Raw genomic sequence first — 14,438 nt, 5'->3', positions numbered from 1 at the left:
TTTTTGCTGTCAGTGTTCTTGTAGGGAACAAAGGAAATACAAATTTTCCTTGTAAATTGACCTGGGTGAACCACTGCTGCAGGCTTCATCTTCACCATTTTCTTAACCCTTTAGAACAATTTACTGGGGCCCAGTGCAACAGCCTCATGGCTAAATCCTTGGCTTGCATCTGCCAAGATCCCTTATGCACACCAGTTCATATCCTGGCTCCCTGCTTGTGGCATGTGAAGGCAATGGATAGTCTGAAGCCTTGGGACCCTGCACCCATGTGGGAGACCCAGAAGATCCTGGCTCCCGGCTTCAGATTGGCTCAATTCTGGCCATTGTGGCCACTTGGGGAATGAACCAGCAGATGGAAAATCTTTCTGTCTCTGCTTTGTATATATCTTACCTTTTCAATTAAAAAAAAAAAATTGAAACCGAACAAACCAAAAAAACACCCACAAGCTACCAGGCCTGGAGTGGTAGCCTAATGGCTTAATCCTTGCCTTGTACGTGCCAGAATCCAATCCCATATGGCACTGGTTCCTTTTCAGGCTGCTCTACTTCTCATTTAGCTCCCAGTGTCTCATGTGGGTACCGCTTTATGTCCTGGCTGCTCCACTTCTGATCCCACTCTCACTCCTGCCTTGTGAAAGGATGACTCAAGTCCTTGGGTGCCTAAGCCCACATGGGAAACCGAGAGGAAGCTCCTGGCTCTTGGTTTTGGATCTGCTCAGCTCTGGCCGGCCAGTCACTGTGGCCATGTGGGAGTGAGCTGATGAAGGGGAAGGGCGCTCTCTGTGTTTTGCCTCTCTGTAACACTGCCTTTCAAATAAAAAAAAATAATAATAAATCTTTAAAAAAGGAAAAAATGTAAATGTCAGATTAACACAGGGAAGAAGAGCCAACATAAATAAGTCATTATTGGGAACAGAGAGATTGAAGGGCTTCTGCTTTTGTTTTGCTTATCATTTCTTTGAGGCAGAGAAGCAGCTCTGCTCAGCTGCTCCACCTCCCACAGACCTTCAGTGGGTCAAAGCAAGGAGCCAGGGATTCCATCCTGGCCCCCACAGAGCAGCAGAAACAGCCTCCCTACAGCCCTCAGGGTGGTCCCCTAGGCTCCACACCAGCAGCAAGCTGGAGTCAGGAGTTGAGAGCCAAGAACTGACCCTAGGTACACTCTGATCAACTATGCAACCATCATAAAAAAAAAAAATTTTTAAATCCTAATACAGCAAAACACAACTTATAAAAGCAGTACATCGTTACAAAAATAGTTTCACTGATATTTTATAAAATTTACATAAATAAAACTCATGAGAATAAAAAAAAAGAAGTGAATTTAAGTAGGACATTAGTATTTCTATAAAACTATGTGGGGGCTATGGAACCAGAGAGCTGGACCCACTTTGGAATCTCTGGAAGGAAGGTTATTACCAGCAGGCAGGGATGCGACAGGAATGCAGCTGGGACAACTGTCTTACCCATACATCAAGAGACATATTTAGATTTCAACCTCACACTACAAACAAAAATAACTTCTAGGTGGATTAAAGGACTAAAGGATTAAAGGAAAACGCAAGAACTTTTAGAAGAACAAATAGCAGTCTATCAACTTGTGAAACAGAAATAGAAAACCCAAGTCAAATGCACAAATTGGTCAGTAAAGCCAAGCAGAACCACCAACCAAACAATCAAGAACGACTCCTGCTCAGGGAGCAAACCTGGAAGGATTCCACACAAGGCCAAGCAACTCAGACCGAATCAGAACGAATGCAACAGATAAAACGGTAGTGGGCCTTGGCATTCACCAAGGAAACAGACATTTAGAACTAGTAAGGTGGCACTCCACACCCTATCCTGTGATCCCCAGGCCACACGGGCATAAAGGGACTGTGAGTGTAAAACGGGTCAGAGACCCTGAGGGCAACTTGGCAATGACTAGTAAGGAGCGCCTTTCCAATGGCCCAGCGATCCATTCCTAACCATCCCTGCTGAGAATCCCATCATCCACAGAGCACACACCGAAGGCCTCTGCTGAGCCATCTACAAGGGAGAAGCAGGAAGAACCCATTACAGTCGGGAAACCAGACAGACCGTGGTCCTTGACTACAATAAATTGTGCTCATCCTAAACAGTCTCATGAATCTACACATAAACAGACTTTTCAGCAAAAAAGTTACACAGTGACATCTACACTTTAGTAATAGATATGCAAATTTTAAATTACACAATATTTGCAAATATCACTATGGATGTATACCTATGAAATGCAAAGTACAACAGCGCTCAGAGATCACACCACGTAAGAAGGGTGCAAGGGAAAGCTGTGTGTTCAGATCCTCTATCACGCCTGACTGCAGGAAAAGACAGGCCATGGCACAACATTCAGAATGAAGGAGGGGGACAGTCTTGTCAGCCACTGAACAACTTTATAATGGAAATTTTGAATAAATGGTTAGTGCCTACACTGCAAAAGCACCTAGCAAATACTAAAAATAAATAAGTCAATAAATTTAAAAAGTAACAGAAAACAAGGAACATCCATTGTCTACCTCACCAGGGTGCTGACATTCTCTGCATCCTTCTCTGGGTACGAATAAACATAGACTGCATTATTCCTTGTATATATTGTTAGTTTTTGTTTTTTAATTTGCACTTAACACATCACAGGCAGGTTTTCTTAGAAAATGTATATATATCCATCCATGGAAAAGGAAACAGTTACGGCTGCTCTAGAGGATACAAAACTAAGGGGTCCTCACACACTGCGCATGCTACTCTTCCACCACAGGTTTCTTCCCAACCAGACCCAGCAATGTTTCCATGCTTCGGAGCGGTGTACCACCAGATGCCACTAGATGGAGACAGAGCTCTCAAACTGCACTCTTTGGGCTGAGGTTTTTTGTTTTAACATTTATGTATTTGAAAGTGAGAGTGAATGAGTGAAAGAATTTTTTTTTTCCATCTGCTTATTCACTCCCCAAATAGGCAAGGCCAGACCAGGAACCAGATTTCCATTTGATCTCTCACATGGGTGGCAGGAACCCAAGTATTTGGGACATCATCGCTGCTTCCCAGGTGCCTCAGTGGTAGCTGGATTAGCAGAGCAAATGAGACTCAACCCGGCCCCTGGGATAGGGGATGCAGGTGCCCCAGGGAGGGCTTAGCCTGATGCAGCACAACGCCTGGCACAGCCCCAGCTCCAGGCTTCTTGGCCATCTTAGTATACCTTGTATGTGTGAGAGAAAGAACACGTGTATGCACACACACGCACCTCAGCAGTTATCCGCAGGGAGCAGGCACTTACCTTTCTATGAACAAAAGCAAAAAGCAGCAAACGGAGGCTAGATTTCAGTGTACATATTTCTAAAAGGGCACAGCTGAAAATGACTGTAAATCCTGCGGCTCTGCACTCTGCCCCGCTCCGCACTTACCAGGAAACTGCGACACGATTGGGGGTGTGTCTTCGTCCAAGTCATCGACTCCTCCAGCAATCGGGTAGGGTGGAATGGAGACTCTGGGCATGACGACCCAGCTGTGGTCTGAATAGAGGGAAGAGGTCAGGCTGGGCAGCCCCGAGTTATGGGCTATCTGAAAGCCACAGATCTTCTCAATCTGTTGCCAGCGAAAAAGCCGTTCTCGCAAACAAGTTGTCAACTCAGACAGAGCTTTCCTGGAAAGATTGAAATGGGAATCACTTGTTGCATCAGGACTCTTCACTATGGCGCTGGCAAGAGGCAATTTCAAGAACAGGCCATAGCAATGAACTCATTTCAAGAAGAAATGACTCAACATCAGAATCAGTGTAGATTATATAATCATCTATGATTAAATGATGCCTTAAATGTAAATGGCCCATAATGACTTAACTCCACGCGATGGCAAAGGAACAGCTAACAGCGCACTCACTTTGCTTCCAGAATCTTGTGGTCTACTTCATCTAGGGAGGAGCTGTGCGCCACGTGGAGAGTCCCAAACACAGAGTTTCTCTTCTTTTTAATTTTTTCTGCCTAGAAACGCAAGGGGAGAAATATAAGACTAGGTTTGCAGGAAAGTTTAGTTTGGTTTTGAATATAATGATAATCACTAATCCCTAGTGGAGAATCCTTAGGCAAGACAGAACCCGATTTTCTGAAAAAGAAAACAATCAGTGTATTTCAGAACTCTGTTCTGAAGAATTTTTCTCTCAATGGTTTAGAAAGACTGGAATGTCTCAATCAGAAGAATATTCACTAAGTCCTTCTAAAATGGAGGGGTCAACTAAGTCCTGCTACAATGGAGGGGTTAGTGAGTGAAATGAGGTATTTTTTTTCCCTAGAATTTAGATTGTCTTATTATACAAAGTTTAATAAGTGTCAAATATTAATTTCTAAGTAGCTACTAACCTGAATCGCATTTGAAGCAGCAACCTAAAGGAGAAAAGCTCCGTATAAAACATTCATGATAGTAAAAAAAAAAAAATGATGACTTTTAAGTGCCACTGGGGTCATTTGGAAAGGTATCCACTTCTCTAGATTTTATTTTAGTTAATTTCAATTCAATAAATGTCAATTCAGAAAAGAAACTGCCAAAGTCAGTCTTCTCCTCAGATACTTGCATCCTGATCCATTCCTCTGGCATTCAGCCGACCCCAATGTGTAACATCGACAGTCTGCTTACCTCATCCTTAGCAATAGCTAACTGCATTTCTGCATTCTGCCTTTTAATATTGTAGTACTGGACTTCCACCTCATGTGTTAACTGCAGCCACTTCTGAAGAGCGTCTGGAACAGACCAGCTGCTTCTCAGCTCAAATTCTTTTTCAGCCTTTTTTAGGGCCATGCGAACCTGGAAGAGGCAAGAAGAATGGATTTAAAACATATTTCCAACATCCAAGCTATAAACAAAAAAGCAATTTTAGTTATGTTCTCTGTAAACATCTTTTTAAATCACTATGTCTAAGAGTGATACATTTTTAATATTAAGATAACAGGCCAATTTTTTTAAAAAGATTTATCTATTTTGGGGCCCAGTGTGATGATCTAGCAGCTAAGTCCTTGCCTTACACGCACTAGGATCCCACATGGGCGCCAGTTCATGTCCCAGCTGCTCCAGTGCCCATCCAGCTCCCTGCTTGCGGCCTGGGAAAGCAGTTGAGAATGGCCCAAGCTCTTGGGACCCTGCACCTGCGTGGGAGACCCATAAGTAATTCCAGGCTCCTGGCTTCAGATCAGCTCAGCTCTGGCCATTGTGGCCACCTGGGTAAAGAATCCCTGGACGGAAGATCTTCCTCTCTCTCTCTTTTCCTCCTCTCTGTGTATCCGATTTTCCAATTTAAAAATATCTTTAAAAAAAAAGATTTATTTATTTTTATTGGAAAATCAGATTTACAAGGAGAAGGACAGAAAGATCTTCTATCTGCTGATTAACTCTCCAGGTGGCCGCAATGGCTTGGAGCTGAGCCAGTCTGAAACCAGGAGCTCCTTCCGGGACTCCCATGCTGGTGCAGGGTCCCAAAGCCTTGGGCTGCCCTCGACTACTTTCCAAGGCCATAATCAGGGAGCTGGATGGGCACTGGAGTAGCCGGGACATGAACTGGTGCCCATAGGGGATCTTGATGCGCTCAAGCGAGGACTTCAGCTGCTAGGCTACAGCACTGAGCCCAGCAGGCCAAGTTTTAAAAGTGTCTTAAATCCCAAGTAAAGTTATGAAGCCAAAGAAGATAAAGCAGATTTCTATGTGTCTTCAAGTATCAAATTTGTTTAGCTTTTAAATTTTGTATTAGAGTTACTGAGAGAAAACAAAATCACATATATACAAATTAAAACGGACGACACTTATTCCTAGTACAGTAGGAATAGAATATGAAGAAACATCCAAACATCAATGACCAGCTGTTCTATTTCCTCTTCTAACATTCCCACGTGATTCTACAATGTAGCTCCGTAATTAAACATTCATTTCATTATAAAGACAAAGTTAAAGACAGGGAAAGACTGACAGAACCATCTGTTGATTCACTCCCTAAATGACTGGAACAGGGCAGAGCCAGCCTGAAGCCAAGAGCCAGAAACTCTGTCCAGGCTTCCCACGGGAGCAGAGAAACCCAAATACTTGAGCCACCACTTGCTATTTCCAGGTGGATTAGTGGGGACCTCAGTCAGAAGACCAGCAGCTGGGGCTCAAACGGGATGGTGTTACAGGTGGCAGCTTAACGTCCTATGCCACAATGCTGGCCCTTATACACTGATTTTTACATTATTAAGCCTGTTCTCTTTAGCTTTCTATTATATTTTTCTCTATCAGTTATTTGTCACTCTATCTTCCTTTTAGAATCAGCTTTGCCACCTCTGTAAATTCACTGCTTCTAATATACCAGAAAGCAGGTGAGTGTTTAAAATATACAAAAATGCCAGGAAAACACATTCTAAGTAAGAATCCACTGGAGTTTTTCTTGAGAAACTATGCACTGTCTTCACAGCTTTCAGTGTGAGGATGTCACAGTATTGTTTTTTCCACTTGCCTCTTAAGGTAAAATAGAAACCTATTCAAGGTGTTAAGGGGAAATAACTGAGAGAGAGAAAAAAAATATCTTTCTTTTTTCTTTTTTTGGTTTTAAGATTTATTTTACTTTTATTAGAAAGAGAGGAGGAGACACAGAGAGAACGATCTTCCATCTACTTGTTCACCTCCTTCCAGGTCTCCCACATAGGTGCATAGATGGGAAGCGGAGCAGCCAGGACATGAACCAGTGCCCATATGAGATCCTGGCATGTGCAAAGTGAGGATTTAGCCACTGAGCCATTGCACTGGATCCGGGAGAAAAAAAATCTTAAGAAAAACTTTACTAAAGGACACAGAAGGAAGAAATGGTTCCCTCTTGCAGTGACTTAACTTACAAACTAGCAAGATCCCAGGCTACGGCGGCATGGAGGCACATGACAGGACATGGTCCTGTGACAGCACACCCGAGCAGGACAGACTGAGTGTGGAGCCTGCTGTGGCACACTCGAGCAGCCTCATTTTCCTCCAAGCTACCTAAGGTGACTGAGCCCCACCCGCACTGGAGTGCACAGCAATGTTTGGTCTGAACAAACCACATTTATTTAAATAAACTTCATTATGTGCCAGAATAAACCAAGAAGGGGACTATATACAAACTTTGGATACAGAACTAGAACAGCTGTCAAATACTGTAGAAAAAAAGAACTGTGTAGAAAAATATTTAACTCCATTTGTTTTTCAAACTCACAATGGGACAGTAAACAGACGATTCAAAAAGAGAGGCATTAAAAGTAAAGGTAAGATGGCACTTAATAAGAATGGAGCCTAAGCAACATGTGCCTGGCAGGGTTCATGGTGTGTCCGTGTTTAGTAAGCTGGCAGGGAAAGCTGGGTGGGCGTCCCCACTAAGCTCCCAGGAAGACAAAACTGGAGCCAGGTCCTGTGACCAGCACTTCTACGCTAACACCAAACTGGACGCCAGCAAGCACCCTCTTTCCTTCCTTTACAAGACTTTAAAGCCATATTTCCTAGTTCCAAGAAATTACACAGAGAATCATAAAAAAATGTCAATCAAATCATTCTCTTCAATATTTTTCTTAGTGTTACTTGCATAATTTATTTCTCCTAAAAGAACTTACAAAGAAATACACTTCAAAATACATACTGATAAGCGTAAGTTGAGACTCAACAATGTTTATAGTGATTGTTAAATAATATTTCAAACTTGTACAAATTTTAACCTTCTACACATGTCAACTTCTTAACTGTTGTATCTGCTATTACTTACATATTAACCACTTAACCTGACACCAAATCTTCAGTTTGAATCACATTATTGTTTTATGGTGAAACAGGCAATGTGAAAATCATGCAATTAATATTTTTTCAAATGTTGAGCTACTGTTTAAAACTATGACACTGTTACTTACATTGTCTTTGTATCTTAGGAACAAAATAGAAGTTATACAAATAAATAAATGGTATCAAAGAAAAGAATTGGTCGATGTGAATAAAAACCTGGTGTCTAGATCCAGCTCTGCAGCTTCATCCCTGCGATCTGCAGCGAGGGCCCACTGCCCGACTCTCACCATCTCACGACCGTGTCCTCTAACCTGTCTTAGCTCTGGCTCCTGACACAGTTTTTAAAGAACAAAATAATTCCTCTTCAGACTATTGGAATCACACAAAACCCACAAAATGTAAAGTTGTCCTTTCAGTTACCAGTAAGTCTTTGTTTCAGGGGAAAATAACACTACACAAAACTTGTGCCAGGTTTCCCTGCCTTCTAATTTTGAGGAGATAATTATCCCCCTACAAGATACAGTAATTCTTCTAACTATCGAAACATGGGTTAGGTACTATTACACATAAAATAATTTCTCAGCTAAACTTAGGTGTGTAAACAAAGCTTTTAACAGCAGTATGAGAAGACATAAACTTCAGGATACAATGCAAAAATCTTGCCTGTGATGTAAGATAGCTAAGTAGCCTAAGACAAATTATTTAACTTATATAAATCGCATTAGCAAATGAAAATAATATTCATGAATTGCAAGGATTATGCAACAAAGCAGTTAAGTAAACTAGTTCTTTAAAGACAATAAAATTGCATTTAATGAAAAAAATGACCAGCAAACCACTGACCACATATATAAGATTCACGCGTGGCATAAAGTCAGTCTCCAGAGAAACTGGATTTTAGAGGTAGGCAATCAGCACAGGGAATAAGACACCTCTTGCGACGTTGCCTCCCACACCAGAGTACCTGCTGCATGTCTCACCTCTACTTCTGATTCCATCTTTCTACCAACACGTACCCCCGGAGGCAGCAGGTGATCAAGCGGTTGGTTGGGCTCCTGCTATCAATAGGGGAGAACTGCAATGAGTTGCACACGCTTGGTTTTAGCCTATCCCAGTCCTGGCTATTGTGGGCACAGGGGAACCAGAAGATCCAAGCTCTCTCTCATGCCTATCCATGTGTCTCTAGCTCTTGGCCTTTCAGATAAAATAACTTTTTCCACCCCCCTCAAATTCTATTTCCTATTAATAACTTCTCCTGAAATAGTTGCAAAAGATTTATTTACTTGTCTGAAAATCAACGTTAGAGAGTGACCATCCATCTGCTGGTTCACTCCCCAAGTGGCCACAATGGGCAGAGCTGAGCCAGTAGCTTTATCAGGGTCTGCCATGTGGTGGCAAAGCTCCAAACACTTGGGTGGTCTTCTGCTGCTTTTTTTCAGGCCATCAGAAGGAAGTTTTAAAGAAACATCACAGATAGAGGCTTAATGTGCTATACCACAATGCTGGCTCCTAAGCCATTTCTTGACTGAGTCAAGTTCTATTATGTAGGTATAGTAACCTGAGGGTCTACTGTGGTGTGCAAGGTCTCCACATGAAACCTCCTAGGAGACTGCTGCCTTCTCTTTCTGAGTCAGACTTCCCCACTGCTGCCTTCTGAGTTGCTTTCTGATTCTGTAAAGTTTAGAAAAACAGCCAAGAGTTTGTTGGCAGTACTGGGAACAAACTAAGACACAGGTGGCTCGAATGGGAACAGGCTGGGAGTTCTCCCAGGAGTAAAGCTCTTAACACATAACTTTTGGACATGATATGATTTCAGTAAGATTTTCCTTGCCAACAACCAGAGTCTTTCCTAGTTCTGTACAGATACGGTTGTCAGGTATGTGCAACACCACCACAAAATATGTTCAGGATTCAAAAATGTATTCCTTCCAGGGAAGAACTCCAAAACTCAGATGTCTGGGTGGAGAGGGAAAGAGCAGTTAGTAGTGACAAAACAGATTGCTGTGCTCAGTCACACAAACCCTCCCAAAACGACAATCCTGAAAGAAACGGCCGGAGTACCTGCATTTTTCATGAGGTGAAATGAAAATGCAGGCTTCATATAACCGTGACACACAACTGAGAAGGAAACTAGTCATGAAGCAAAGTGGGAGGTGGACTGTCTAGGTTTTTGCCTCTGGTTTACAATGGAGTCGCTCTGTTTTTGGGCAACTGTTCTAATCCTTATTTTGTCCCTGAGTTTCTTTATCATTGAAGACCAAGTAGAAAGGAGACTCTGGAAGCAGAGTGGAGAAATGCAGCCTCTAAGGACAGGGTAAGGGCTCCTGGATAGGACATGGACGTAAATGACCTTCCATTCAGCATGCAGCAGGATCCCAGCCTTCCGTACCCATGCTAGTCTCTGGCCTTCTCCAGAACCTTAAGACACTAACTCCTTGTTTACTGAAGCCACTACGTTCATGCTAACATTTTACAGTAAAATTAGGAAACGAATATATCTGTCTATAATTGAGTTTTTCCAGAATATGATCACTCTCAAAACACTTGGGAAATGCTAGAATGCCTACATTCTATCTCAAGCATTTGAACAGGAAAAACAGATATTGGCAAAGGTATATTTTAGATCTTAGAAATTTAGCAGATTATATTCAAAGGCATTTGGCAAGATTCAAATGGATTTTTAATAAAGATTTACTTATTCAGAAAATTTTAAATTATTTGGAGTTCATTATACCAGCTAATACTCAAAATCAAACAGATTATAAATGCCAAATTAAATATCTCAGTTATACAAAACAGATTACATAGAATCAAGAAAGATTTCATGAGTGTACAGGATGGTAACCTTACCTTTTACTACTTTGTTATTTTATGAAACAGACTTTGATGCATGTTAATGATACAAAGACATGATTCTTTTATTAAAAGGAGGGATAATATCTAACAGAACTGAATAAAAACAGATGCTGTATCTCCAATGGCGAGCTGTCTCCTGATGGAGTCTGGAGACTGGCCATACCTGCTCGAGCTCCTGCTCTGCATACTGGCGCCGACTCAGCTCACACTCGGCTCCCTCCCTCAGCTCCCTCAGCCTGCAGGCCTCTTCCTTGGCATAGTTGATTTCATCCATCATTTTGCGCTCCAGATTTTGCTTCTCCACAGCCACATTCCTGTTTTCTTCTTGCGCCTTTTCAAGCCTAGGAAACAATAGTAATGAATGATCTTCACACTAAGAGACTTCTAAGAAATCCATCATTATTGAAATCAAGCTAAAAGTAAAATTCAACTACACCTTTAACTTCATCTATATCTGACTTAGTTACACTGGTCTTCTATACATTTATTCCCAAGCACTATTTAAAAGATGTCTGTAGTTAGACAATTTTATGATACTTTTCTAAAACTGAGATAAGACATGCAAAATCCTAATACGTGCAAGTATAGGACCATATTACATTTTTACAAATCGTAGTGTCCTGTGCAAATGCCAGTACTTACCTTTCCTGTAAGTCCATGAGACTTTGCTCTGCAGTTTGCAGACTCTCTAAGTCTTTCATCATTTTTGCAACATGTTCTTTCGACGTCTTATTCTGTGTATAAGCAAACCAGCACCCTCCAACACCAATCACTATAGAAACTGTGAGGATGAAATCCTTCATCCAGTTATGAGGGGGGCCTAGGAAGACAGTTAAATTAATCTTGGATTATAATAAAATGGATACACAGAGGTACTTCTTATGGCATTTTTATTTTCAAAAATTGTATTTGTTGGAAAGCAGACACACAGATAGAGATCCTTCATCTGCAGGTTCACTCCTCAGATGACTGCAACAGAGCATTTGGAGCTGGGCTGCACCAAAGCCAGGAGCCAAAAATTGTATCCAGGTCTCTCACATGCAGGGCAGGGACGCGGCTACTCGGGAACGTTACCTGCTACCTCCAGAGGTGCACATCAGTAGGAAGCTGTAATGAGTGCCAGAGGAACGGAAACCCAGGCAACTCTTACAACACATGCAGGCATTCTAACTGATGATTAAAAGCCAAAAACCCTGAATCTCTCCTTGCTATCTAAAAACTCTACCCTTTTAAAATCAGTATACGAGTTATACCTGATACACTGTTAGGCCCACCAACAATGCATATCCCTGCTAGTGATGGTCTACTGTGGCATAAAGGAATTGCAAACGCCATCACCATCAGCATCCCATCTCCTTTTCCGTTGGATACCTGTCATGCTTTGAATCACAAACTAGAAACCCAATCATGAACCCAAAAAAGCATTTGCCCCAAGCATGAGGCTATATAACTAATTAGGTTAATCACTGGTCTTCAATGGTGGGTGATTCTTGGTTGTCAAGTGAGGGAATAAAGGGCTGGAAGAAGTTGTGAACAGAAGCCAAGATACTGCTTCACATCCTACAGTACACAAGAAAATCTTCTTCCACTGCCACTCCTAGTAACAAAGAATCAGCCAGTCCAGAATACAAAATATGCAAAGTCTGAGAAACCCTGCGCTACGTAGCCCTAACAAGCAAGACTTCCCTCTGCTGTTTCAAGCCTGGTGTGAATCCCCTGCACTGTGTATAAGGTAAGGAGGAGGGAGCCAGGACCTGTGGTCTCTACTGTCCCAAAACACAGAAAGTGCTATCCATATAATCTCCATATTGAGCCCTGACTTCCAATGTGTGCTAATTTTCAGGGAGCTCTTCTAGAAAAATACAATGTGGTTAATCAACAAAATACAGTGCGTTATTTCAGTGCTCCAAAGAAATAAAGTTTATAATGAAAAACTAAGCGGCCAGGCCTCCAGCAAAAGAACACTGCAGGTGTGACGCAGTAAAGAGCTTTACAGAGGTCCTTAATTCCCGCACTGAAGGTCCTTGTGTTTGTTTATGTTTGCAGAGCATGCCCAGACCCGGAGTGTGTAGCATTTCCGGGCGTGCACCCTCACCTAGCATGGAGCACACACTGCAGCAGGCTAGCGACTCTGAAAGGTCAGTCTTTATTTCTATCTTACAGTAGTTTGGTTCAGGCTCTACTGCAACTATGACCCCTGTTCTCTGACTCGAGGTGAAATAGAACGGCCAGGAATAACAATAAATAGGACAAGTTCTCAACTCTATAATAAGCAACTTAAACTGGAAAATATACATTGTTCATTCGACCCTGTTGCATGAATGTGGGCTTGTGTGGGGGGATATGACTATGAGGCTCCTTCACTCAAACAATAATTTTAAAACACATTTAAGGTAATGTCTCATTAACTTCTTAGTTGATTTATTTAAACAGTTCCTGTTCACAACATTCTCTGAGACCAGTTCAATTTCTTTTCAAATGACTTGATAACATTTGTATTTTTTTTTTTTTTGGTTAGAAGGTGATTTGTTCTCAGATTAATAAAATATAAATATTTCTGATAGAATTGAATATAAAGACAAACTCTAGGCCTTAATTTCTTTCTTTGTCAATCGTCAAAAGTGAAAAAAATTCAGAATATCACAAAAGACAACCTCTAACGGAGTCAGCTGAGAACTCAAGGCAGGGAAGGGCTAGAAAAAGGATCAGCGCTGAGGAATGCTTGGTATTTCATTAGTGTTGTGTTTCCTTGCATTTGCAATTTCCACCCACAGTACATTTCCACCAATTCTCGCAAAGGGGAGTTCCAGCTGCTGGACCAGCTGCTCACTGCCTGAACCAAGAGCCACCAGCAAAGCCATGGAATCCATTCAAACCCCACCCATCCCCAGAACCCTCAGAAGGCATCACAAAAAACTACAAGTCTGTGAATCCCCGCGAGTCATGCAAAATCTCCTGATTTATAACTTAGGAAAGGTTCTTGATTGAGTGCTTTCACCACTCTGGCATTCTGGCTCTTGGCTTCCCCAGAACCTGCTTCCCGCAGACAGATGCCAAGGAAAGAGAGCCCCTGAGCATGGCCCCTGCATGTAAATTCCTCACCCTCTATTCACTGCTTGGGTGCAACAGTAAAGATGGTATTGCTAAGATGCTTTATATTTCTAATTTGTGTACTTTCAAGAGTTCCAGGAGAGGTGAGGCCTAGCAGTAGTGGAATTTTGGCAGAGAAGCCAGGGAAAGGTGAATGCCTGCAGCTTTGTAAGTGTGTCCAGGTTGTTTACTGCTTGTCTCTTAGGATAACTTAAATTGCTGGGGAAGCTGGGACATACGTCTTCAGTTTAATGGATGGAATTCAGGGTAATGACCCATTTGTTCCTCTTGGGGTTTCAAGACGATTGATTGGACTAGAACATATGGACTTGTCATTTGCTAATTTCTAGTGGACCTTGTTATCATTAAGCTTGATTAATAAAGACTCCTTAATACATCCTAAAAAATAAGTTATGGAAGAAACTTTTCTTGCATTAATTTTACTATTCCTTTAAGTCTTCTGAAAAACATAATCCTCCCTCTCAAATCTTCATGAAATTTGAAAATAAATGAAATAAACATATACTTTATCTTTAGGGCAAAAAAGTTTTCCTGTCAAAGAAAAGTTAGAAAAAGTTTATTTTCTTTGAAAGGATGACATAACACTATTCAAGTAACATTATCAACTTTGGGGACCTGCCAGGATAGTCTTGCTACTCTATAAAGCTTAATCGTTGCTTTTGTCTACACCTTTAAACAATCTTTTTTTTTTTTTAAGTTCA

At 41.6% G+C, this 14,438-nt stretch overlaps 1 protein-coding gene across 4 annotated transcripts in view; it reads right to left on the bottom strand.

Moving 5' to 3' along the window:
- The window catches only part of STIM2 (stromal interaction molecule 2), a 131,935-nt gene that overhangs the window by 12,010 nt on the left and 105,487 nt on the right, over positions 1-14,438 (bottom strand). Inside the window, exons 6-11 of one of the 4 annotated variants that reach the window (XM_040966293.1) lie at positions 11,269-11,446; positions 10,790-10,967; positions 8,751-8,828; positions 4,645-4,812; positions 3,895-3,995; positions 3,420-3,658 (exon numbers count right to left, since the gene is read on the bottom strand). In XM_040966293.1, the coding sequence (XP_040822227.1) occupies positions 3,420-3,658; positions 3,895-3,995; positions 4,645-4,812; positions 8,751-8,828; positions 10,790-10,967; positions 11,269-11,446 (942 nt within the window). Of the gene's footprint in view, positions 1-3,419; positions 3,659-3,894; positions 3,996-4,370; positions 4,395-4,644; positions 4,813-8,750; positions 8,829-10,789; positions 10,968-11,268; positions 11,447-14,438 lie in introns of all 4 variants that reach the window. The other 3 variants (XM_040966295.1, XM_040966294.1, XM_040966296.1) reach the window with 3 other exon arrangements.

The sequence above is a fragment of the Ochotona curzoniae genome, unplaced genomic scaffold (genome assembly GCF_017591425.1).
Source record: "Ochotona curzoniae isolate NIBS_2020 unplaced genomic scaffold, NIBS_Ocur_1.0 scaffold_4505, whole genome shotgun sequence".
In the NCBI taxonomy this organism is placed as follows: Eukaryota; Metazoa; Chordata; class Mammalia; order Lagomorpha; family Ochotonidae; genus Ochotona; species Ochotona curzoniae.
The sequence above is the reverse complement of the archived record's forward strand: the minus strand, read 5'-3'. Positions and strand labels throughout refer to the sequence as shown.